General features: G+C 52.9%; 1 protein-coding gene across 3 annotated transcripts; it reads right to left on the bottom strand.

Moving 5' to 3' along the window:
• Nucleotides 1–1,564: 1,564 nt before the first annotated feature.
• E2F2 (E2F transcription factor 2) lies at nucleotides 1,565–24,608 on the bottom strand. 3 transcript variants are annotated; one of them, XM_024982675.2, is made up of 7 exons: nucleotides 23,953–24,608; nucleotides 18,592–18,697; nucleotides 16,000–16,219; nucleotides 15,268–15,426; nucleotides 13,501–13,615; nucleotides 11,500–11,692; nucleotides 1,565–4,809 (listed from the first exon to the last, which is right to left on the bottom strand). In XM_024982675.2, exons 1-7 carry the CDS (start codon nucleotides 24,202–24,204, stop codon nucleotides 4,541–4,543), a joined length of 1,314 nt encoding a protein of 437 aa, XP_024838443.1. In that variant the 5' UTR covers nucleotides 24,205–24,608; the 3' UTR covers nucleotides 1,565–4,540. The 3 variants fall into 3 exon arrangements, with proteins under 3 accessions (XP_024838443.1, XP_002685823.2, XP_024838448.1); XM_002685777.6 differs by lacking the exon at nucleotides 23,953–24,608 and adding an exon at nucleotides 18,850–19,428; XM_024982680.2 differs by lacking the exon at nucleotides 1,565–4,809 and adding an exon at nucleotides 5,088–7,927.
• Between the last annotated feature and the right edge of the window lie 866 nt (nucleotides 24,609–25,474).

Genomic DNA, 25,474 nt, shown 5'->3' with positions numbered 1-25,474 from the left:
GTCCGACTCTTGCAACCCCATGGACTGTAGCCTGCCAGGGTCTTCTGTCCATGGGGATTCTCCAGGCAAGAATACTGGAGCGGGTTGCCATTTCCTTCTCCAGTGGATCTTCCTAACCTAGGAACTGAACCCAGGTCTCCTGCATTGCAGGCAGACTCTTTACCAACTGAGCTACAAGGGAAGCCCATATTCTAGATACAAGTCCCTAATTATATGTGTTTTGTGAGCATCCTGAGGGTGGGGACTATTCTCATTCATTTCTAGCTCCCCAGTGCCTAGTAGGTCTTCAATAACTCATAAAAGACCATATCGATTGTACAAAGTATTAATGACTATGTACCAGTGTCAAGGAAAACCTCTACAAAACACTGAACTGGGCCTTGAATAAGCAAGAGCCTGCCCAAGTGAAATGCACAGAAGGGGGATAACTTGCTGTTTACAGGAATTGACAAAGAAGTCCAGTGTGGCTACAGGTTGTGCGGAGGAGTGGTCAGTAAGGCTGGAAAGGTAAAGTAAGCCAGTTGGAAGGTTGAAAATGGACGTTCACACCAAGTAAAGGGGTATTTCATCCTGAGGGCAGAGGAGCTACCCATTAAGCAGTGAGTGACATGATGAGAGCTGTGTTTTAGACAGATATCTCTGGGGTTTCCTCTGGCGGTCCAGTGGTTAAGACTGCCTTTCAATGAAGGGGGCAAGAGTTCAGTCTCTGATCGGGGAATTAAGATCCCATATGCTGCATGGGGCCAGAGAAGGCAATGGCACCCCACTCCAGTACTCTTGCCTGGAAAATCCCATGGATGGAGGAGGCTGGTAGGCTGCAGTCCACAGGGTCATGAAGAGTCAGACACAACTGAACGACTTCACTTTTGCTTTTCACTTTCATGCATTGGAGAAGGAAATGGCAACCCACTCCAGTATTCTTGCCTGAAGAACCCCAGGGATGGGGGAGCCTGGTAGGCTGCCGTTTCTGGGGTTGCACAGTCGGACACGACTGAAGCAACTTAGCAGCAGCAGCATGCTGCATGGGGCAGCCAAAAAATAGATAAAAATAAAAAAATTTAGGACTTCTCTAAATTAGTGGAGGGGCATAGTTTGTAAAACTTTGCCTGCATTAGAATCACCTAGAGGGCTCATTAAGACAGACTCAAAGTCCCACTCTCTGAGTTTCTTCTTACTCAGAAGGTCTAAGGTGGGGCCTGAGAATACACATTTCTTACAAGTTCCCAGGGGATGCTGGTTTGAGGGCCACACTTTGAGAGCCAATGATATAGAGGATGGGATGGAGAACGGGTAGCAGTGACAGTACTGAGTAAGCTACTGAAATAGCTCAGGTGAGAAGTGGTAGAGGCAGCACAGAGCAGGGGTTCACATTTTAGATCTGGGTGCTGCAAACTTTGTGTCTTAGTGGGGACATTTCAGGCATGGTAATAAGCCAGTGGAGAAAAGGGAGGCTGTTTTGGGGAGCTGGATCAGCCAGTTGGTCAGAAAAAGTCCCCACCCCCGACCTGGGAGGACCAGACCCACCCTTGGTAATGACCTTCAGAAAGCACAAGAGACAAGCGGCTGAGGTTTGTCATTTAATGCCCAATCATCACAATATGAGGAGGTTTTAACACGGTGCTCGTCAAGGCAGGACCAGAAACCAGGCTGGAGGTAAGTGACCCGCATGGAATCCCAGCACAGGGACTAGGTTCCCTCTAGACACTGGTGTCCCGTCCAAGGCTCCACCCAGGAGCCAGCAGGCTGGCCAGGTTTCTGCTCATCGAGGGCCCCAAGGATGAGGCAGGGACTTCAGGACACAGTGACGAGAACCAGAAAGCTGCTTGCAAACAACCCCAGAAGGCTTTCATTTCAAATGCTTTAAGCCACACAATGCTCGGACACAGGAACACCCAAACTCTTTCACTAAGAACTAAACACAGCACAGAACTGAGACTGAACACCTGGAAAGGAGAAATGAAGTCAAAACCACACAACAGCCAGTTTGAACGCGCTGCACCTTCTTCCTCTTCTTCCCTGTGGCCGCGCTGCTCAGACCACAGCGTGGCCGTGGAGAAGGGAGGCTATGCTGGTTTTAAGAAATATCTTCAAATCTCCGAACAACTCTACCAGGTGACTTAATGCTACTGGGTTCCCAGCAGCCCCTGTGCCTTAGATGCCCCTGGGGGCACAAGTGTCGGGGGAGGGGTGCTGCCAGAGGGACTGGGAAATTTCCTGGCAGAAATAAAGTACCTCAGAAAGAAACTGGCTTTTCTTCTACCCTGGTTTTAAAGTTTATTGGGCCCCTAAAGGGAATTCCACTCAAAATGCTTTTTAATGCACTTGATGGAACTTGGGAGGTTTCAGGCATCACTGGCAAGAAAGAGGCACAAACTTGTTTCCTGCATGGAACCCGAAGCTTAGCCCGGGTGGTCCAGGCCCTGGGCCAGGCCGGGTGTGGAGGGGTGGAGATGGGAAGGCGCAGGGGCAGCTGCTCTAGATACAGGCCATGGGCCCAAGGGGCAGCCCCTCTGTCTGGCCCTGTGGCTAGGCTTTTGGGGAATGAGCTTCAATTCTGGCTGGACTTCGCCATAAGATTCATTCCCGGTGGGTCCTGCCAGCCTCTTCTCCTTTTTTCTCTCATTTAATTCTAGGAGAAAGCTCCAGCCAGCACCCCAGGCTTGGAAGGCAAAGGTCTCCATCCTCAGAGATGGCACGTGGCTAAACCACCTCACAACAGCCATGCCACCTGCAGCCCCACACGCTCCAAACCAGGTCCCAGGAATGACCCTCTTTCCTCCACCCAAGGGCCCAGGGGGAGTCCCTTGGCCCTGGGCATGTTAAGCTTCCAAACTGCCTTTTGCTGAGACCCCTGTGAGTATCAGGAGAGGGGAGACGAAACACACCTCTGTAAAAGGCAAACAATTAGCCCTGTTATAGACTGGGGCAGCTGGGACCATTCCTGAGAGGGTGCTGACTTGAGGACCAGGAAGCTGAGCCAATGACAAGGCCTGACTGTCCCCAGCTGGGCATTAGCTCACATCGGACCCCACCCCCAAAGAAGCCCACCTTCCAAACTTCAGATGCCAGTAGGTCAGCTCGGGAGCAACCCCACGGAGCCAACTTCATATTTGAAACCAACTTAATGCTACAAACTTAAAAAACAAAAAAGTGCTGTCCTGCTGAGCCCCTGAGGAAACCTAGCTGCCCGAGGGTGGGCAGTGGGTCTCAGACCACCACCACCCCGGGCTGCCTCTCTCCAGAAGGCACAGCCTGGCTTCGACCCAGAGCACCCCCACCCCGAGTTGAGTGGGGAGGAGAGCTGATTCCTTGCTACCCAGCTGGGCTATATGGACAACGTGGGATGGTCCAGCCTCTGGAGGATGGGGAGGAGGTCAAAAGACCAGCTTATTAATAGGACCCCAAGCCTGAAGAGGTAATCTGAGCACATCTCCCCATTGGTTAGCTGCCAATGTCTGGTCTGCAATGAAGACCCTTCCCTGTCACCCTTTCAACATCCTGTGACAAAAGGAACCAATGTGCCATCAAGCCATGGTCACTTCTGTCCCTAGGTGGGTCTGTGTGAGAGCTGGGGGCAAGGGGAGGTCCTTAAAGAATCATCCCCTTCCACGAATGGGCAAAAAAAAAAAAAATGCTTCCTGGGACGGAGAGGCCCATACCAGCAGCTGCCATACCAGCAGCTACGGCAAGAGGTACTTTCTGGCAGTTTCTTCCTTTAATCTCACCCTTGTCTACAGTGAGGCTGCCTCTGCCTCCCAGGTCTTCAGTGTTAAACAGCCCCCCGTCCCAGTGAGAGGCAACCACAGAGCAAAGGTGCCTAAAGCAACATCCCCCGCTTCCATGTTCCTGCCCGTTTCCCCAGAAGCTCTTCTGGGCTTAAGCCCGTGGGAACCCCAGCTCTGGGACAGAGAACAGGAATCCAGCAGCACCCTCTTGCTGGAGTGAGGAGGCTGAAGTGCAATTGGCATTCCAGAAGACTGGACAGGCCCTCGGGCCCAGCCCACCGTGTTGGGGGCAGTTGGGGATTTGACCTGGGCCCCTGGAAGGCCCAGCCTACCCTTGGACAGCAGACGGCACTGGGCCTGTCTGAGGAGCAGTCTTACTAGAAACTAGAACCACCTCCCTGCTAAAACTCAGGGAGGGCAGACAAACAAAACTCAACCTGCAATAAATACAAAGGCATTAAGTGCTTCTCGATAAACAGGGTCATAGTGGCCCCTCAAAAAGGTAGTCACCAGGCCTCTCCTTAGACCCAGTCCCCTCCTCTGGAGCCCTTCAGGCAAGAGGTCAGAGATCAGGAGACTTACTAGGCCTTCCCAGGCCCGGCTTCCACCAGGAAGGACAGGGCCCCACCCCTGCTGGGCTCCTACCCTGTATCCTCCACCTCCAGGACAGTGTCGACTGGCAGGTGGGTGGGAAAGGAAAGGGGACGGGGGAACCCTTCCACCCCGAGGGCAGCACCTCATGTCTCACATCCTGTGAGGAGGTAGAAACGGGCCGGGCTGCCCCGGGTGGGGTGGGGGGTGCAGGCAGTGCCAATTCAGTTAATCAGCAGGTCCCCGAGATCGTAGGTATCAAAGAGGTCGCTGATGCCCTCCCCGCCGTCCAGGCCCCACAGGTAGTCATCCTGGTCTAAGGGCGGGGAGAAGCTGATCAGAGGGGAGCTGCAGGGCAGCGTTGGGGACAGGAACTGGTCCTCCGTCTGCTGCAGCAGCGGATGCGGCAGCTCCAGCATGTTCTCCGTGGCCTCCAGGGGGACAAGGGGCGGCGGGGGTGGCGGCGGGACCTGCGGGGACGTCAGTGCTGGCTCTGCAGACAGAAAGACAGACAGACAGACAGGGTTATGCCTGGTCCCCCCAAAGCCGCCGGTCAGACCTCTGGGAACAAGAACTGCCTCCAGTTCCCTGGGCGGCTATGCACCCTGCACGTCTCTCCTATCCTGGCCCTTGCCCGACGGCACAGGACACCTCCCTTTCCCACCGCAGCTCCAGCAGCAACCCCCCCTTCACCCGCACTCTGTCCCCTCCCCTCTCCTGTCTCCACACACCCCCCCAGCTTCTGCCCCCAACCCTCCCCACTTTCACCATCAAGGCCCGCACCCCTGAAGTCATTCACTGTTCTGTTTTTCTGCATCATCAACCCCTCTCACTCTCCTAGGTCTTTCCTGTCGACACACAGACACCCTTTAATAACTCTTATCTTTAAAGAGCATTCCTCCTCTGACCTCATGACTCTCTCCAATTACCAGCCCATTATACTGCTCCCTTTCGCAGTGAAGTTTCTCAAGAGTTACCCATGGGACCTTCCTGGTGGTCCAGGGTCTAAGATACTGTGCTCCTGATGCGGGGTGCTGGGGTTCAATCCCCGGTCAGGGAACTAGATCTTACATGCCGCAACTAAGTGTACATGTTGCAACTAAAGATCTCAGACCTGGTGCGGCCAAAAAAAGTTTCCTGTGTTCACTCCCTACTTCCCCACCACTGTTCATGCTTCAGCCCACTCCAACCTGGGGTCTGTCCCCACCACGCCACTGAGCCAGTGCCCTCTGTGTTGCTAAATCCAGCGGTCAGTTCTCTGACCTCATCCTATTTGACCTTCCAGCAGAATTGCACACAGTCATTCACAACCTTCTGGAAACATGTTCTTCCCTTGACTTCAGAGGTACTAGATTCTCCTGCTTTTCTTCCTACCACTTTGGCTTCTTCTTGATCTCCTTTCCTCTTCCCAGTTTCTAAACCCTGAAGCCCAGAGGCTCCATCCTCTGATTCTTCTCTCCTTTGGTTTCACCCCTCCCCAGGTAATCTCAGCCAGCCCATGGCTTTATACCCGTCTCCAGACCTACTGCTCCCAAGTGGACGCCTCCAGCCTGGCCCCCACTGCCAGGCTCTGGGCTCCTGCTTCATCTCTACTTGGTGTCTAAACGATATCAGAGCTCAGCATGTCAAAACCACACTCCTGGTTTAGTTCAGTTCAGTTGCTCAGTCATGTCTGACTCTTTGCAACCCGTGGACTGCAGCACGCCAGGCCTCCCTGTCCATCACTAACTCCTGCAGTTTATTTAAACTCATGTCCATTGAGTCGGTGATGCCATGCAACCACCTCATCCTTTGTCGTCCCCTTCTCCTCCCGCCTTCAATCTTTCCCAGCATCAGGGTCTTTTCCAGTGAGTCAGTTCTTCCCATTAGGTGGCCAAAGTATAGGAGTTTCAGTTTCATCTTCAGTCATTCCAGTGAATATTCAGGACTGATTTACTTTAGGATAGACAGTTGGATCTTGCAACCCACTCCAGTGTTCTTGCCTGGAGAATCCCAGGGATGGGGGAGCTTAATGGGCTGCCCTCTATGGGGTCGTACAGAATCGGACACGACTGAAGTGACTTAGCAGCAGCAGCAGCAGTCAAGGGACTCTCAAGAGTCTTCAACACCACAGTTCAAAGGCATAAATTCTTTGGCACTCAGCTTTCCTTATAGTCCAACTCCCCAAATCTCGGTCTTCCCCCATGATATTCAGTGAACCCCCACCCACTTAGTTGGGCTTCCCTGATAGCTCAGTTGGTAAAGAATCCGCCTGCAATGCGGGAGGCATGGGTTTGATCCCTGGGTTGGGAAGATCCCCTGGAGAAGGGAAAAGGCTACCCATTCTGGTATTCTGGCCTGGAGAATTCTGAGGACTGTATAGTCCATGAGGTCGCAAAGAGTCAGACACGACTGAGTGACTTTTACTTTCAGCTGCTTAGTTTGGGCTTAGGCCAAAAGGCCCAAGAATTATCTGAAATCCTGCCATTTCTCCCGAATCTAACCCGGCAGCAAGTCTGGTCATCTCCACAACCAAGTCAACCCTCCAAGCTGCCCACTGGCTCTTCAGTCCTGCTGCTGTGGTCTGGGGCTCACCCCCTTGTCTCTCACTCAGGCCCCTGCCAGAGCCGCCTCACCAGTCTTCTTGCTTCAACTCTTGGCCCTCAGTCTGTGCTCTGACTTAAAAATGGCTTAGAGGGACTTCCCTGGTGGTCCAGTGGTTAAGAATCCATGCTTCCAAAGCACGGGGTCTGGGTTCAGTCCCTGGTCAGGGAACTAAGATCCCATATGCTGTGTGGTACCACCAAAAAGTTTAAAAAAAAAAAAAAAAAGAATAAAATCCAAGTTCCCACCAGGACTGAGTAGGCTCTGTACAATCTGGTCCCTGCCTCCCTTTCTGTTCTCTCTCCGGCCTACCTCCCACAGCTTACGCCCGCCTCTCCAGACACACCAGCCATCACCTCCTCTTCAGCATACTCAGCTCATTTCCACTTAGATGTAAGGAGGTGATTCCCTACACAGGCATGTGGAGCAGGGCACTGGAAATCCCCTGCTAAATATACCCTGACACCCAGAATCTCACCACCCGAATCGGTCCTTACCTTACCAACCAAGCATTGTTTTGAAAATACAACCATGCTGATGTGCCAGACTGCCTGATCAACCTCCGAGCTAGGCAACTTCCTGGATGGCCCAGCGGTTAGGAATCTGCCTTGCAAGGCAGGGGCTGCAGGTTTGACCCCTGGTTGGGGAACAAAGATCCCACATGCCGGGGGGCAATTAAGCCCACACACAGCAACTACTGAGCCTGTGTGCTGCAGTGAAAGATCTCGTATGATGCAACGGAGATCCTGCATGCCTCAACTAATGCCTGATGCAGCCAAATGAATATTTTTTAAAATGGGTGGAAGGAAAATAAAATAAAATTCATGACAAATCCCTAGAATTACAAAAAACAAACAACACACACACACAAACCTCAAGCTAGCTGTATAACTGTGTGGGTAAATAACAGCATTCACAGGCCTCTATTTCTTCGCCCCTAAAATGGGAATGATGATACCTGCCTCTGGTTGTTGAGAGGCTTAAATGATAAGTGAAGCTAAAAAACAGCTGGTCTGCAGGCTGCCCTTCTGAAAAATAAAATAGATCCCGATTACCGAGGGCTTGCTCCCCAGGTGGCTCAGTGGTAGAGAATCCAACTGTCAATGCAGGAGATGCAGGTTCAATCCCTGGGTCAGGAAGAGCCCCCAGGGGGAGGAAATGGCAATCCACTCCAGTATTCTTGCCTAGAGAAGTCCATGGACAGAGGAGACTGGCGGGCTGCAGTCCACGGGGTCCCAAAGAGTTGCACATGACTGAGTGACTAAACCACCACCACCAAGGGCTTAGCAGACCCAGCTCTCCTCTCAAGGAGAGGCCTGCTGCACCTCCTCAGACACTCAGGCAGCCCCAGGGGAGGTACTGTTATGATGTCTATTTACAGATGAGGAAATTGAAGCGCAAAGAAGCCAATCAAATGTAGTATTTGCATGAAAAATAAAAAAAGAGTTTGTTTAGCACACTGCAGAGGCCTGCAGGTGTTAAGAGGCCTGGCTTAGGAGCGAGGAAAAGACTGGAAGCTCAGACTCTAGCCCCTCTCACCGGCTACAGGACCCGGCACCTTGGTTTTCCCACCCAGAAAAATAAGGAGCCACCTCCCTGAGCTGTGGAAGCAGTAACTGAGCTGTCACATGTGAGAGGTTCGACCCCAGGTCAAACTCCTCTCATCCATCCACCCACCCATCCATCCATCTATCCACTTCCTCTCTCTCTCTCCCTCTTTGTCTCTCTCGCTGTTTATTACATCCAGAAGAGAACTGCTCTTTGTAACATCTGTGCCTCCACTGCACCCTGAATGGCTTGTATCCACTTAAATATCTCCAAACCCATACACAGTAGGTGTTTAGTTCACATAAACTTTTAAAAAGTCACATTTATGCTGTATCCTCGCCTGAAATGCACCCAAACATCATAAGGGAGTTTTAGAGTCTCTGTTTTAGAAATGTGGAAACAGAGGCTCGGAGGAGTTAAAACAGCTCTCCCACAGTCACCCTGTCATAGAAAGGGAAGCGCAGACTCAGACCCAAGCCTCCCAACTTCAGCTCAGGCACCCTCAGCCACATGCAGGTTTAAGTCAGAATGTCACAGCCTGGAGGGATGTTCAGTGACCCCAGTTCCAACCCTCCCGTTACAGGTGAAGGAAACAAGGTCCCATTTCCCTGGTGGTTCCAGAACTGGGAAACCATCCCTTCCCAGGATGGGAACCTGGGTCCCAAGACTGCAGTGACTTCCTCTTTGGACCTGGCCCTTGGACCGCAGGATGACCCTGCTTCAAGCCAGGACATGGAGCATGTGCGCACGTGTGTGTGTACACCTTCTGGAAAACTTCTCCTCTTTTCAGCAGGGACATCGCTAAGAGGCCATGTGACAAGGGCGGAGGGGGCAGCAAGGGCACAGGCCCTGGCACAGAGCCGGCCCCTCCATCAGCTCTTCTGTAAACCTCTAGTCCTTTGGGGCCTCAGGCTCTTGCTTGTCCAAGTGAGCTGAAAGCCTTACCCTGGTTTCTGCATTCAGGCCCACCACCCCTGCCCAAGGTCTCAGATGAAAACTGAAGGTTCTAACTCTGGAGAGCCATGCGTATGTTGACAGCGGAGTGAAAAAGCAGAGCATCGGAGGAGGAGGGAAAACAGGGCGGGGCACTGGTCTGGACTGGGAGATAGGCACTGGGAGGTGCCCAGAGGGACAGATGGCTGATGCAGGGAGAGCCTTGGTCCCCGGACCAGGCCAGGACACAGCAGAGATCACTAGAGAAGAACTGGCAGTCTGGGCTCTGGTCTAAGCCCTGCTGCTATCTTGCTGTGTGACCATAGGAAAGTCACTTGCCCTCTCTGGGCTTCAGTTTATTTGTGTATAAGATGAAGCGTTGAGTTAAAACAGGGGTCAACAAACTTCTATAAAGGGGCCAGATAGTATCTTAGGCTTTGCAGGACATGTATGGTCTCTGCCACACACACATCACTTGCCCTACCCCAAACCCTCAACTCTTTAAAACTATGAAAACCATTCTCAGCTTATGGGTCACATAAAAACAGGTCAGATTTGGTCTGCAGGCAATAGTTTTGTTAACCCTTGAGTTAAAGAAATGGAATCCAATCTGTGTTCTGTAGATACGTGCTCCCATCCACGACACACACACAAAAAGCCTCTTCCAGGGGATTCCCTGGCAGTTAAGTGGTGAGGACTCAGAACTTTCACTCTCATGGCCTGCGTTCAATCCCCGGTCAGGGAACTAAGATCTCACAAGCCACACGGCCACAAAAAGAAAAAAAAAGCCTTTTCCACCAGACCAGTTCTAGCTCTGCATTTGTTTAAACACCAGGGTTCTATTTAGGGAAATTCTGTTGCTAAGAAAACAAAAAGGGCAAAATCCATTCGGAGGGACGGGCCTTGCAGAGGCTCCCATTTCTACTCCTACCCGACTCCCAGTCTCCCCAGGAAGCCCTCAGGGACTCTCCCACTTCCTTACTTCTTGGCAACAGCCTCATTCTACCTCCTGCCAGGCATAGACAGCTTTTAGCTGTACCACCCACCTCCCAGCCACCGTCCTTCCTTGATTTGTTCTGTGCCTGGTGGAGAGATTCCTGGGCTATGAGTGTGGAGACCAAGGTTCAAGATACAGCTCCACTGTCTTCCAGCTGGGAGGCCTTGGGCAGGTCACATCAGCTCTGTTTCAGTTTATTTATCTCTAAACTGGGAACAATAAAAGCCACCTCAAGAACTGATGTGAGGAGTTATGTGATAATGGATGTCCTTGATACATGGTTGTGGTTCGAAAAACCTTCGTTATTATCTCCTAAGAAAGTGTTAAGAACTTCCCTGGTGGTCTGGTGGCTAAGAATCCACCCGCCAATGCAGAAGAGTTCAATCCCTGGTCTGGGAAGATCCTACATGCCACAGAGCAACTAACCCCGCGCACCACAGCAACTGAGTCCATTGTCGCGCCTTTCTCGGGAAACCTACAGTTTCCATTTACCAAGGGCTGATTGAGTGTCAAGGAGCTTTGCTATTGGTTGTTACAGAAGTAGCAGGACTAACGGCAGAGACCACCATATTGATAATAAGAGGTAATTATTATTGCTATTAATAATAATATTGCAGTTATCGCCAGGCATTGTTCTGAATGCTCTACCTGTATACAGATTTTTTGGCTGCACCTTGCAGTATGCAGGACCTCAAGTCCCCCAACCAGGATTCAAACCTGTGTCCCCCGCATTGGAAGCTTGATGTCTTAACCACTGGACCACCAGCAAAGTCCCGGCCTTCCTTATATTTATTAACTCATTCGATTTTCACAACCTGTGAAGTAGATCCTATTAATTACTATGCCCAATTTACAGATGAGGAGATTAAGACAAAGAAAGGTTAAGTAACTTGTCCAAGATCATACGGCTGGTAAGTGGAAGAGCTGGGATTTGAACACAGGCCCTCCTCTGCCCAGAGCAGCATCAGTCTTCCCGTTGAGACAAGGAACGTGTGTGTGCTTTATAAAGTGTAACGTGCAATGCACACACGTGGGTAGAAGGTGGGTATCCCACAAATGCTGATACGGAAGAGGAAGACTTGAAGGCCGGTGCCCCTCCCCATCTCCTGTCCCTTGTCTCACCTGAGGATGCCGTGGGTTCCGTGATCCCAGGGTCGCTGTTGCTGTTGAGCTGGGTGGAGTCAGGGCTGGGGCTGAGGGCGGAAGTGGAGGGGAGGGGCTCCTTGGCAGGACTGTGGGGCTCCTGCACCTCTTCTGGGCACAGGTAAACCTCGATGGGCCCCTGTGTGCTCTTCAGATGTATCTGCAGGTTCTCCTGCAGAAGGGAGAGAAGCCAGGTCATGGGTCTGGGCACCAGGGCACTTACTCGTGGCTCAGCGTGTGTGGACGGACACACGAGGCTCTCAAAGTCCATGCGAGCGTGCAGCCCCTGAGCTGGGCACTGGGCCTGTCCCGTGTGGCCTGTGGCAGACATCTGTCTGAGCCCAAGACCTCCCCCACCCCTTCTTTTAGGGAGAAAGGTTTGATTTTCCTTAGAGAAACCACTCCTCCCCTACTCTCAGGCCTGAACTGCTATCATAAAAGCTGTCTTTGCCACTGCAAGTGGAGAGCTGGCCTAGAGTATGGCAGAGTGAGAATGGAGAGCGTGAAGCCAACTTGAAGTCCCAGTTTGAGCACCTGAATCCAGCCTTGCCTGCAATCCCCAAATCTTCCCCTGGACCCGTCACTTGGTTCCCCCGGGTGCCCCTCACTGAAGCAGGTTGGACATGGTTTTCTGTTATTTATAACCGAGAGACTGATACTTGGCCTTCCCGCCCTTGCTTCCTGTGTGCCTCAACCAACGTAAGCCACAACCCATAACACAGGTGCTGCTCCCGATGGCGTTCGGGTGTCTGCGCCTGCGCCCAGGCAGCCCCTCTGCCTGCCCCTACTTCTCCTGGCAAAGACCCTATTCACTCTTTAGGACTCAGTTTACCTGTCATCACCTGTGGGCCCTTCCTCCAACTCTCCTTCCCCCAAGCCCTCAAAGCAAATGACAGCCTCACTGCTTGCTTGGCTGGCTCTTTTTCCCACTAAGTCCTGAGATTCTTCAAAGCGAAGGCAGGGCCCTTATTTATCTTAATGCTTTTCTGCTAAACAGATTATGTCCTGAGCCCTTATTGGACTCTGGGTTGGCAGTACAACAGGGGTGGAACATGGTTTTGTGGAGGTTACCCTCTAATAGAGGAAGCAGCACATAATTATGTAATCGCTGATACATCCTGGCCAACGGAGGTTAAATGTGATGGAGGACAGGTGGGTATGAAGCTGGGGAGTAATCAAGGAAGGCTTCCTGAGGAGGTGACGTTCACGTTTCGACATGTAGGATGAAGAGCAGTAAACCAGGCAGAGAGGGACTTCCCTGGCGGTCCAGTGGTTAAGAATCTGCTTTCCAGTGCAGGGAACGAAGGTTCAAGGAACCTGGTTGGGGAACTAAGAGCCCACGTGCCGCAGGGCAACTAAGCCCCTGTGCCCTAGAGCTCACGTGCTGCAACTGCCAAGCCCATGCACTCTGGGGTCGGCGCCACAACTAGAGAGCCCGTGTGCTGCAACTGAAACCCAAATAGACATAATGAGGCCGAGAGAGGGAAGAGCATTTCGGCTGGAGGGAACAGCATGTCAGAAGGTCTGGTACTGGGGTTGAGCTTAGCATGGTGTGGGAACTGCAAGCAGGTCAGTGTGGCCGAAGTAAAGACAGGTCAGGAGCAGCACGGAGAGGAGGCTGGAGGGGTCAGAGCTCAGACGGTCCCATAAGGTGTGTAAAGAATGCTGGCCTTCAACCTAGGAGAGCACGGTTAACACGGAAGGATTATTGTGAGTACCGACAGCGCTGTGTGTGGGCGCACAGGAACTCAGGGCTGGTGGGAGGTGGAGAGAGACTGGGAACAGAGAGATTTCTCAGGCCGGTGCCTGATGCCCTTGCCAGCTTCTGCGTCTTCCGCCCCAGCTCAGAGACCATCAGTCTTGCCGTGACCACCAGCATGGCCCTGGGAAGCCTGGGCCTGGGCAGTGCCAGGGACAGAACCCGCAGGGCTGCCTGGAATGTCCCTGGCCCTGCCCTCCACCAAACACTTCCCCTCTCACCTCACTCCTGTCAGGCACCTCCAGTCTAGTCTGCGGAGGGGCCTTGACCGCAATCACCGTCTGCTCCTTAAAGTTGCCCACAGCACGGATGTCCTGGTACGTCACGTAGGCCAGTGTAGGGGCAGGGGAGTCAAGAGAAGTGACTGTTGGCTCGAAATTCAAATTCCCAGCCTGCCCAGAAGGGATCTAAACCCACCTCTCAAAACCTCTAACCATATCCAAACTATAACCTGTTATTTTAATATCATAAGCTACATTTGAATCCCTTGAGAAATAGGGGTATAAATCATTTTTTAAAAACCTGCCTTAGGGATTTCCCTGGCAGTCCAGTGGTTAAGACTGCACTTCAAATGCAGAGGGTATGGGTTCGATCCCTGGTCAGGGAACTAAGATCCCACTTGCCATGTGGAGTGGTCAAAAAATATAAATAATGCTGCCTTATATCAGCTTTTTACATAAAGTCTTCAACTGTTAAGCTAGATTATAAGCTCTGTCTTACTTCTTTATATTTCTCACAATGCCTCCCATCCTTCCAAAAATATAAGGTCAGATCCAAATGCCAATTAGATGGTTAAACCATTTGGGGAAAGTGTATGTAAAGCCATTGCAAAATTTATGTTCTCTGACCTCATTGACTCAATCCTAGGAATCTAACCCAGGGAAATAAGTAAAAAAAACTCAGGAAAAGGTTCTATCTATATTCATCACAATGTTGCTTTACAGACGCAGAAATCTAGAGCTGATCTCAAAGCCCGTTCTAGGCCTTGTCAACAAACCACAGTGGGCTGAGCAGGACATTCTCAAACCATTTAAAATATGAGGTTAAACCATATGAAACTGCTGTTTTTTATAGCTTAAAAAATGGTCCAATACCAATTTCAAGTGAATCAACCAAAATAATTAGGAAGGACATATAACATAAAAACCACCTATGCTGTGCTGTGCTGAGTCGCTTCAGTCGTGTCCGACTCTGTGCGACCCCACAGACGGCAGCCCACCAGGCTCCCCGTCCCTGGGACTCTCCCGGCAAGAACACTGGAGTGGGTTGCCATTTCCTTCTCCAGTGCATGAAAGTGGAAAGTGAAAGTGAAGTCGCTCAGTCATGTCTGACTCCTAGAGATCCCACGGACTGCAGCCTACCAGGCTCCTCCATCCATGGGATTTTCCAGGCAAGAGTACTGGAGCGGGGTGCCATTGCCTTCTCCAAAACCACCTATGGTAATACACTAAGTGGAGGAAAAAAAAAAGTGAAAGTGAAGTCGCTCAGTCATGTCCGACTCCTAGCGACCCCACGGACTGCAGTCCACCAGGCTCCTCCATCCATGGGATTTTCCAGGCAAGAGTACTGGAGTGCGGTGCCATTTCCTTCTCCAGGGGATCTTCCTGACCCAGGGATCGAACCCGGGTCTCATGCATTGCAGACAGACCCTTTACCATCTGAGCCACCAGGGAAGCCAAGTGGAGAAAAGTAGGATATATTAAAACGCTGTGTGCAGTAGGCACACACTGCATTTACTTTTCTCTATATATTATGTTTTCTCCATTTTCCAGATTTCTGGAAACATACTTGTATTTTTTTTTATCATGAGAAAGTAACTTCAATAGACCCAAGAGGAAAAACCACCAAGGACGTCTTTCTTTGGTGATACGCCAGACATCTGGGGTGGATGGGCCCCTCCAGAGAGGTTCTGCATCAGCTCTGGGTGGTTACGAGCATGCCACAGGCCCCCTGCCCCCAGACCTCCTCTTCCCAACCAAGGAGGATATCTCTTGTTGGCCTTGTCCTCCGTCAGGTGCTTGAAGTTCAGAGAGCAGCTGTGGATGAGCTGGTCCAGGGCCTGCTCCATGTTCATCAGCTCCTTCAGCTCCTGCCCCAGCTGCTGCTGCTTCCCAGGCCGCGTGGGGTCTTCAAACAGTCCCCTGCCCCTGGGGACAGAACAGCCACCCCACCCAACAGTGTCAGTCTCGGTCCCCATCCAGGGACCCCCGCCCCAGGGCTGCTGTGCAAAGCCGCACAGGCGGTGCAGGCCAAACTCCAGGAAGAGGCTGTTCACAGGGTCTATGAAGGTGCCCCTTGGCTTGTAAAGATTAGTGGTCCTGCCTAGCTCCCAGGGAACTTCCAGGGATTGAAACTGCTCAGTATCGCAGAGGACTGTCCTAAGTTAGAAGAAGGCAATATTGGGACCCCTTGCTCAAAAAGATCTGGGGTGCTCTTTACCTCTACATGCCCTGGATATCACTCTCTGCCCCCGCCATGCTCTCCTCATTTTATTCTAGCATATACACCTGCTCGTCCATCCCCTTCTTAAATACATTGGCTCCACCCCCAGCATGTAAGCTCATTGGATGTTGCCCTGGGATTTCCCCAGCCAGCACGTGTGCCCATTGGATGTTGCTCTCAGGCCCGCCTCCCACATAAGCAACATGCGGCTGTTGCCCCGGCCCCGCCCACTGCACGTGCACTCATTGGAGCCTTCTGCCCCAGGCCCAGGCACTCACACCCACTGGATGTTGTTCTTGGCCTTCTTGCGGATGAGCTGGATGCCCTCCAGCACGTTGGTGATGTCGTAGATGCGCCGCTTCTGCACGTCCAGCACTTCGGCAGCCCAGTTCAGATCCAGAACCCCATCCTCAGACTCACTCAGGAGGTAAATGAATTTCTTGGTGAGCAGCCCCAGCGATGTGTCATAGCGAGTCTTTTCTCCGGGGGACTTGGGGGCTGAGGAGGAAAGGGGCTCAGTCACTGCTCAGAGAGGAGCCCTGGGGACCTTCTTCCATTGACCTGAAGCCACTAAGTCCCACCCTTCACATGAGCACCCACTTCCCAGTTTACAGAGTACTGGGAGGGTGGTCATTCACCACCATTGTTCAAACAGGGAATCTGATAAACTAGAGAGGCAAAGTGACTTGCTTCAGGTTTCACAATCATGGAGGCGTTATCAGGGCTGGAAACCAATTATTCTAACTCTTGGTTCACACCTTTCCACCAAAGCTCAGGGCAGCCATACAACCACCAACACCAACAGCAAGTGCTTACTGTGTGTAGGTCACTGTTCTAGGCACTTCCCATATACAACAAATTTAATCCTTACAACACCCTGTAGGTTTCATGTGGAAGCATCCCCATTTCACAGATGAGAATATTGAGGCACAGACAGAAAGTGATTTGCTCAACTCCCTCAACTAGAAAGTGGCCAAGTTGGCACTTAAATCCAGGCAGCCTGGCTCCAGAAGTCTCCCTTCCTGCTGCTGCTAAGTCGCTTCAGTCGTGTCCGACTCTGTGCGACCCCAGAGACGGCAGCCCACCAGGCTCCCCCGTCCCTGGGATTCTCCAGGCAAGAACACTGGAGTCGGTTGCCATTTCCTTCTCCAATGCATGAAAGTGAAAAGTGAAAGTGAAGTCGCTCAGTCATGTCCGACTCCTAGCGACCCCATGGACTGCAGCCTACCAGGCTCCTCCGTCCATGGGATTTTCCAGTCAGGAGTACTGGAGTGGGGTGCCTAACCCTAACCCTAACCCTTCCCAGCAACTGCCCAATCCTACCAGTTATGTCAGGAATTTGGAATTAGGGTAGGAAGAAAATGACAAGAACATGTTTATAGACTTGCTTTTTTTTCTTTCATTTTTGAAATATAATTGACATTCAGCACTGTTTAAGTGTAGACTTGCCTTTTCTTTCTATGTGTCATCCAGTGATTATCTGAGAGGAATCAGTCCTGTTACGTCACATGCAGCAGGTTCACGAAAAAGGTCCCTTTCTTAATGAGGTCGATGTCACAAGACCACACCTCAGCTGCAGTGTCTTAAACCACAAGAAGACTTTTGCAATCTAGTGACTTGCAAGTCATATAGCAAGTTAGTGGCTAAACTAGTTCTGGGAAATGAGTTTTAGAGAGTCTCAGATTCCTCTAGAAGGGGACTTTAGAACCCCTTAATATATAGATCCAACCAGTCCATCCTAAAGATCAGTCCTTGGTGTTCATTGGAAGGACTGATGCTGAAGCTGAAACTCCAGTACTTTGGCCACCTCATGCGAAGAGTTGACTCATTGGAAAAGACCCTGATGCTGGGAGGGATTGGGGGCAGGATGAGATGGCTGGATGGCATCACCGACTCGATGGACATGAGTCGGAGTGAACTCCGGGAGTTGGTGTTGGACAGGGAGGCCTGGCATGCTGTGATTCATGGGGTCGCAAAGAGTCGGACACGACTGAGCGACTGAACTGAACTGAACTGAATATATAGATAGCAAGTATTTGGCACACAGACAGCTTTGTCAATTTTTGCATCCAAGACAGACATTACTAATTGATTGGGATCCTTCAATGAAGAGCTCTGGGAAGCCTCTACTAGTCAACTGAGAGGAAACTCTTGCTATTCCTGATCTAGCTGTGCCTTGTTTTACAGATGATACGGCTAAGGAGTGACCACTCATGTCAGAGCCCTGCCCAGACCTGTAAGTTCCAGACCCTCCATCTTCCAACCCAGTCACATACCTTTTTTTATTAGGTCTCAGTTCCCCCAAATTAGTGTTAATACAATTGCTTAAACTCCCTTTCAAACCAGGATGGTGCTCAGTCACTCAGTCGTGTCTGACTCTTTGCAACCCTAAGGACTGTAGCCTGCCAGGCTCCTCAGTCCTTGGAATTCTCCAGGCAAGAATACTGGAGTAGGTTGCCATGCCCTCCTCCAGATCTTCCTGACCCAGGGACTGAACCCACGTCTCCTGTATTGCAGGTGGATTCTTTACTGCTGAGACACCCTTGGAAACCCCTCAAACCAGAATACTGACTGAAAATATCAAGAGGCAGAAACTGGCTTCTGGCCCTGACTCCACTGACTAGCAGTTTGACCTTGGGTAAGTCACTGAAGCTCTGGGTCTCCAGCTGCCTCATCAGCAAAAGGGGGATAATCAACCTGCCTGCCAGGATCCAGTAAGAAGGTACAGGTCACTGCTTTGTAAACCAGAAACTGCGCTACGAATATCACTCCTAGTGACTTGGCCTGGGCTGCTGCCCTCTGGCCCTCCCCACTCCACCTTCTCTCCGAGCCTGCCCTTAGATAATACCCCATCGGCGTGGGTATCTTACTTTTGGGGCTGGGGAGGCCATCCACTCTAATGCACTTCCCCTTGGGAGTCCGGAATTCAGGGACCGTGGGCCTCCCGATCCCCTCCAGGTCCAGCTTCCTTTTGGCCTTGGGGAGAGAGAGGAGAGAGAGGCAGAGTTTGAGAAGCATTCCTGCTTTAGCCTTTCCCCGACCTGGGGCCAAAGCCCTAAGGCCGCCAGCAGCCTAAGGCCTCCTGCCTCAGTTTACCACCAATCCTGGGTGAAAAAAAATCACTGTACCTGGTAAGGAAATATCAGTGACTTGAAAAGTAAGCTTTCAGGGGAAGGAAGTCCTATTGCTGAGGGGCCCACCACGCTCCCATCTTCCGAGGCCCAGGCCCTCGAGGCTACAAAGCCAGTGTGGGTTCTAATGCAGGGTTCCTTAATAAGAAGCCCCAAGGTCACTTCTGCATCCGTCTCTCCACCCCCTCCCGGGATGATACAGGGAGGAAGGAATGGGTGGGGCCTACCCCACATCAGGCTGGGGAGAGCCCCCCTCCTCCCTTGCAGAAGCAGCTGGCCCAGGCAGGCCAAGTGCCCATCACAGCCTCACAGCTGGCCCTTTATCAGGGTGGGGCTGGGCATCCGCCCAGGCTCAGGGAACTTCCTGGCTCAGTGCCACACCCCAGGGAGGTGCCCACATGGGGAAGAAGTGCAAACATCCCCCCACCCCCATGTTTGGGCTCCAGCTCAAGGGCCCCGGGAGCCTCCTGAATAGACTCTATTTGCCATTCTTTCTTTGCCGAGAGGGGCAGACAATGAATCCTTCCCCTGTGTCTTAAGGACAAGCAGCTGAGGTCCCCCCTGCTCCCCCCTCCCTGTTCCCGCCAAGCTTGGGAAACACCTGCTGGGGAAATCAAACCACAGACCCATCTGCTCCTCTCCACCCCACTGCCGCCCGGCCTCAATTACGCCCAGAAGCAGTGCTGGCCCGGAAGGGGCCTCTCTCCTCGCGAGGGCTGGGCAGAGGCAGGGTTGGGGCACTGGGGCACAGGTCAGAGATATGGGCTTGGGTCTCCCCACTCCTTCACAGGCTCGCTGTGTGACTTGGGAAATGCTCCACATTTAGGAGCCCGTTTCCTCCTCGTAAAATGAGGTAGATGATACCTACCACCGGGGCTGTCCTAAAGCTTCAAGGAGACAGATAACCTTTGTAAAGCGCTCAGCATTCAGTAGGGGTTCAGGCTAATCTCAGCTTCTTCTTTGACAAACTATTCTGGGGGTCACTAAACCCATTTCCTTCCTCTCCCTTTCCCCCAGTCACCTAGACACCCCTACCCTAGCTAAGACAGAGAGGCCTATTTTAACCTTTGGTGGTGAGGTCATGCTCAACAGGCCTGAGACTTGTAACCGCTGCTGAGCACAGCTGGGCTGACAGGTGTGGGAGGTGATGATGGCTCTTGCTGCTGTCAGCTCCCTTCCTCCTTCTCATGCCTCCTCCAGGAAGTCTTCCTGGACTGCTCTGAGGAGCCCCGTTCCTTGGTTTGAGGAACTTGGTTGGAGGAGATTCTCCTCTCCTCCACCCCCACCCAGACCTGGACATGATCCAAACACCACACCTCTCTGCTTATTCGAATCTCTTGTTGAAGTCTCTCTGGAATATTCCTTTTCTAACCTCCCAGCTGGGAAGATGCTAGATTCTAGGGACGGTGACCTGCTCTAGTCCCATCTTGTCTATAGAAAAAGTCCTAATCATTCACTGAGACCTTCTACCTGCCTTAGACCAAGTCCCAACATTCATCACCTCGCTGAATCTTTTCCATACAGCAAATCCCCATTTTACAGCTGAAGAAACTGAGACCTGGTGAGTCCAGGGTAAGGAGAGGAAGGGAAGTCAGGCTGAGTTCTACCTGAGACAAAGATGGTGCCCAGAGTCTCCCCACTCCCACTCGCCTCCCCCACCCAAAGAAACCAGCCTCTGCTGAGTTCACAGAACATGACCTGCAGAGCGAGGAGGGGAGGGCCTTGAACGGAGTGCCTGTGCGGGGCCTATCAAATGCTCACTAGCCCTAACTCATTATGGCAATCTCTCTTCCAGAAGGAGAAGTGGAGACTCAGAAAGATTAAGCCATGTGCCCAAGGCCACACAGACAGGACAGCCAGAGTTTGAACCCAGGTCTGTCTGACTCCAAAGCCATGGACCAGACTGCTCAGCTCCATTCCATACACATTGCCCAAGAACCTACTGAAATTCAAGTCAAGACCTGGCTGTGTTCACCTACCCCCATCACTACTTCACACACACACGCACACGCACACGCACACACACCGGTCCCTTCCCTTTTCTTCCTCCCCTTCACCCTTATCCTGCACTCTCAGGGTCCATAAGCAGCAAACTGTGAGTATGTCTCGCTGACACCTTTGAGCACTGCCCAGAGAAAAGTCAGCACGGATGCTCCTGAGCCGGGAGAACAGAAGCGGCAGAGGACAAGCCCAGGAGGATGAGGACCGAGGAGAGGCTGAGCGCAGGCCTTGGAGCCAGAGCCACTTGTGTCCCCATCTGGGCAGACCTCCTGAGCTCCACCGGCAGAATGGGGATGCCTGCTCATCCCCTGTCATCGAGGATCCCGTGAGAGGGCAGCACAGGGCTTGCTCATACCGCAGAGCTGTGATCGCTAACCAGGGGCAACAGCAAGGCGAGGGTTCAGAGGTGAGCTCAAAAGCATCGGGGATGTACCTCAGAGCAAAGGCCAGCTGGGCTCCAACCTGACCCTCTTAGGCAGCCCCTCTGACTTAACCTAAAGGCCTGGTTAAGATTCCAGTCCACACTGGCAACCCCACAGGAGAAGAACAAAGTTCCTGGCTCGGGCAGCCCTAGCCAGTGATGCCAGACACCACCCCCAACAGGTGAGGTAACCCAGGCTCAGAGGAGGGGAGGTGACTTGCCCAAAATCACACAGGGCGTAGAGCCATGTCTCTCCTGAGTCCCAAGTCCTAAGTTAGACAGTGTGGATAGGAGCTGGTGTTAAGAAGCTGAGAGCTTTGCTTCCAGATCCCCGCTAGCCTCCCTACGCCTACATTTCCTCATCTGACCCACCTTGTAGGGGTGCTCATTAAAATGCTCGTTTTCTTTCCTGATTCTCAGAGAAAATTTGGAAAATACAGACAAATGAAAAGCAAAGGAGAAGTCTGCAGGATCCCACCCTCTCCCCAGGCTCCGGCAGCGTGACCCCGAGTGAGGCCATGTGCCTGGCTGGAGCCAGATCAACCCACAGGTGGTGGAAAGAGCTCTAGCCAGGGAGCGAGGAGACCCAGGTGCCTGCCTTCTTTCTGCCACTGATCTTGTTTTGCCATCTCTGAGCAGTGCCTAAGGTCCCTTTAAACAGCAGCTCCCCAACAAATCCTGCCTCACCCTGCACTTTGCAGCCTGGCCACAAAGCAAGTGGCCACACCCAGGGTTGGGGTTGGAGCTGCTCCTGGTCACACCCTGTGAAAATGAGCAAACAGGGGGCCGCGACCTGCCCACAAGGCTTTGGGACACTGGGCAGCCGGGGAATGACAGGAGAGGGCACTCTGGGCCCCGGAGGCCTTTAGGGTGACCTGAGGCAAAGAGACGCTCCCACGTCTTGGCTTAGGACCTGGACAAGTGACTTCACCACTCGGCTTCATTTCCTCATCTGTGAGATGCCTCATCCCAGGCATCTTGACCAAGATAACGAATGTGAAGAGTGCCAAGCAGTGCCTGGCACATGAGAGGCATTCAGTAAAAGAGCCATTCTTGCTGTGATCACTGAGCCCCTCCGGGAGGGAGGTGCAGACAGATGCACTCAGCTCCTCTGGGAGGCAAGCGGTTCAAAACCACAGCTGTTACTAAAACTCTGCCGGGTCGCCTGAAAGCAGCTGGCCAGAGGAGAGACTGGGCCCACCACTGAGCCCCTCCCTGGGGGCACCCAGCTCCTAAGTCAGACGGTACTGGAGAAAGTCAAGCAGAGAAGAGACTGTATCTCCCTAATAACTTCAGACAGATTACATCCCCTTTCCAAGCATCAGTTTCCCCCTGCAACACAGAGCTGCTAACACCATCTACTTCCTAGGGTACAAAACTGTTTTAGATTGTAAAATACTGATCAAGAGATAGATGCAAAATTCCTGGTTATCCTTGAGTGCTTGACCTGTAAAAATAGGAAAAGTACCCCTGCCTCCTTCCTCCTAATTGGAAAGAATGTACAAGAAGGGGCTCTGAAAGTTTAAAGCCTTGATCATGAGCAAAGCAGGATTCCAGAAGCAGGAAGTGGGGGCTCTGCCTGCAGCCTGGGAGCCTAAGCCTGCAGACTGACACAGGTCTGATCAGTGCCTCTAGATCAGAGGCACTGGGGCAGAGGGAGTTATGTTTCTGTAGTTGAACTTGATTCACCTCTCTCAAGAAAGTAACCTATAACACCACCATCTTCCCTCCCGGATCCTGCTTCCAAAACCCTGGATCTTGAGCTGGGAGAGAACTGAGGTGAATTAGTCCCACAGCTACCCCCCGCCCCACACACACACAGATTTTCAAGACAAGGAAAATGAAGCCCAGACTCGGGCTGACTTGTTCAAGGACACACAGTGAATTAGTGGCAATCAGGATGAGAAACCAGGCTCTCCAACTACCACCCCCACTCCCCAAGGCTCTTCCCACTCTATCCCCACCCTATAGTTGTTTCATTTTGCATGGGCTCCAGGAATTCCACTCCCACAAAACACACCCTGTGCCTGGTGCCACCACACTTTGGGCCCTCCCTGGCAACAGGCCTGGGGGTTTGAGAAAGGAACACTCCATCTGCAAAGGAACCTCAGAGGGCTGCCCCAACCTTGCACCTGCCACTGGCTGGCTGGGACAGAAGACTGGGCCTGGGGGTGGGGGGTGGGGGTGGTACCCAGTGCAGATAATTGGGAAAGAGTTGGCTGGATGGTAAATTGAATCTCAGCCCAGCTGGATCTGAGAGACCTCCTCCTGTTTTAAAGCCCCCACGGTATCCCCAGGCTCAGCTCTGTGCTTGGACAATAGCAGGTGCCAAGTACTGGTTTCTGAACCAAACAATGAATGAATGAATCACAGCAAACTGATTCCAGAGATTTCCCCAAGGTCGCACGGTGCGTGGATTAGGTCTCCACACTCCTGTTCCAGTGTTCTTTGTATTCCACTCCAGTGGATAAGCTCATTTCATCCCAAGTCTGAAAAGGAAAGACTCTTCTCCTTAGATACTGGGGCAATGGGTTGTTCTGGAAGCTGAAAGCAACCCTTCTGCCTCCCCAGACTCACTTAGACTAGGTCCCAGGCGCCCCTCCCGCCTTTCCCACACCCGTAAAATCAGAGAGCTAAGCGTTGGGTGTGGGTGGGTAGGTTGGGGTCCCCAGCATTACCGGCAGCCGGCCAGCCGGCACGCATCGCACAGCTTGACCCTCCGGTCCGTGGGGGGTGGCGTCGAGGCAGGTGCCGGGCGCCGCAGCGGGAGGCACAGTCTGCGGGTACAGCTGGGTGTAGTAGGTGGTGGTGGTCGGGCAGAGCTGGGGGCTGCTGAGGCCCGGCGACCACAGCTCCGTGGGGCTCATCGCGGGCAGCCCCTTTGGGGGTGGCCCGGCTGCCGGAGCCAGGGCCCGAGGCCCCCGCAGCATGGCGAGCGCAGCGCCCCCCTTCCCAGCCAGGCCTGGCGCGCCCGCCGGCACCTGTGGGCTTCGGAGCCCGCGGCGGCTCACACCGCCCGCGGCATGGCGCGGAGGCCAGGCAGGGCCGGACCCTCCTCTCCTGGCCCGCAGCCGAGCCGGGCAGCGCTTGGAGATCGCCGCTTGGAGATCGCCCGGCGCCGCCGGCGGCGGCGGCTGCGGCAGGGCCAGGGGCTGCCCCGCCCCTGGGGCGCTGGCGACCGGCGAGGGCCCCGCGCCCCCGAAGGCTTCAGCCCCTGGGGTCCGGCGGGCTCCGGGGAGGGGGTCTCTGGGATGCCCACGGGCTCGGCAGAAACAGCGACGCACTCAGATGGGGGAGGGGGACCGATCGCACCGACTCCCTCTCGCCTCGGTCTGAAGTCCCTGAGTCTTTCTCTGCTGCTTCCCCCCCCACCTTTTTTTTTTTTTTTAGCGCGAAACTGCGTGCCGCGAAATTCGGATCTCCCGCGGAAAATGCCGGGCTCCGATTGGTCGCTGCTACAGGCACAGGCTCCACCCCCCGGAAGGACCAGTCCCTCGAGGTAGTGATTGCAACACAAGCTTGATGCTTAAAGGGGCCGCCGTACCTGCTGTCGCCCGGTACCCTCCCGCTCTGGCAGCCCGAGAAACAGACCCGGAGGGTGGTTCCCAGACAGCAGAGGCAACCACGCCCTGAGGACTGGGTCCGAATACCCAGGGGGTGGAGGGGATCTTTTGGCGTGGAGTCTCTGGCCTGAACCCAAATCCAGGGGTACATTGCCCGAGCTGCAAGCCTTTTGTTAGTTTGCATTATAGCTCAGCTAACGCTAACGTAGAGGTATTTATATCCTTTTCCCCGCTGAAATGAAAGCCAGAAAAGTCTACTCTTTCTTGGCACGGGGCGGGGTGGGGGTGGGGGGAGGGCGACGGACGGAAACTAAGGTTTATACCCCTTTATAGGGGAATCCTAACATCTATCGGGTGAGATGGATGGCATCACCGACTCAATGGGCATGAGTTTGAGTAGGCTCCAGGAGTTGGTGATGGACAGGGAGGCCTGGCGTGCTGCAGTCCATGGGGTCGCAAAGAGTCAGACACGACTGAGCAACTGAACTGAACATCTATGGACGGCCACAGCATGCCTAGCACCCTGCTAGATGATTGCTTTATCTTATTTTATTTAACTGGATCCAACAATTGCCGAAAGAGGAGTGATGATCTTCCTGGTAAAGATGGGCCGTCTGAGAGGCTAGGTCACTTGCTC

The sequence above is a fragment of the Bos taurus genome, chromosome 2, assembly GCF_002263795.3.
Source record: "Bos taurus isolate L1 Dominette 01449 registration number 42190680 breed Hereford chromosome 2, ARS-UCD2.0, whole genome shotgun sequence".
NCBI classification, from domain to species: Eukaryota; Metazoa; Chordata; class Mammalia; order Artiodactyla; family Bovidae; genus Bos; species Bos taurus.
This window is presented reverse-complemented; position numbering and strand designations above follow the sequence as displayed.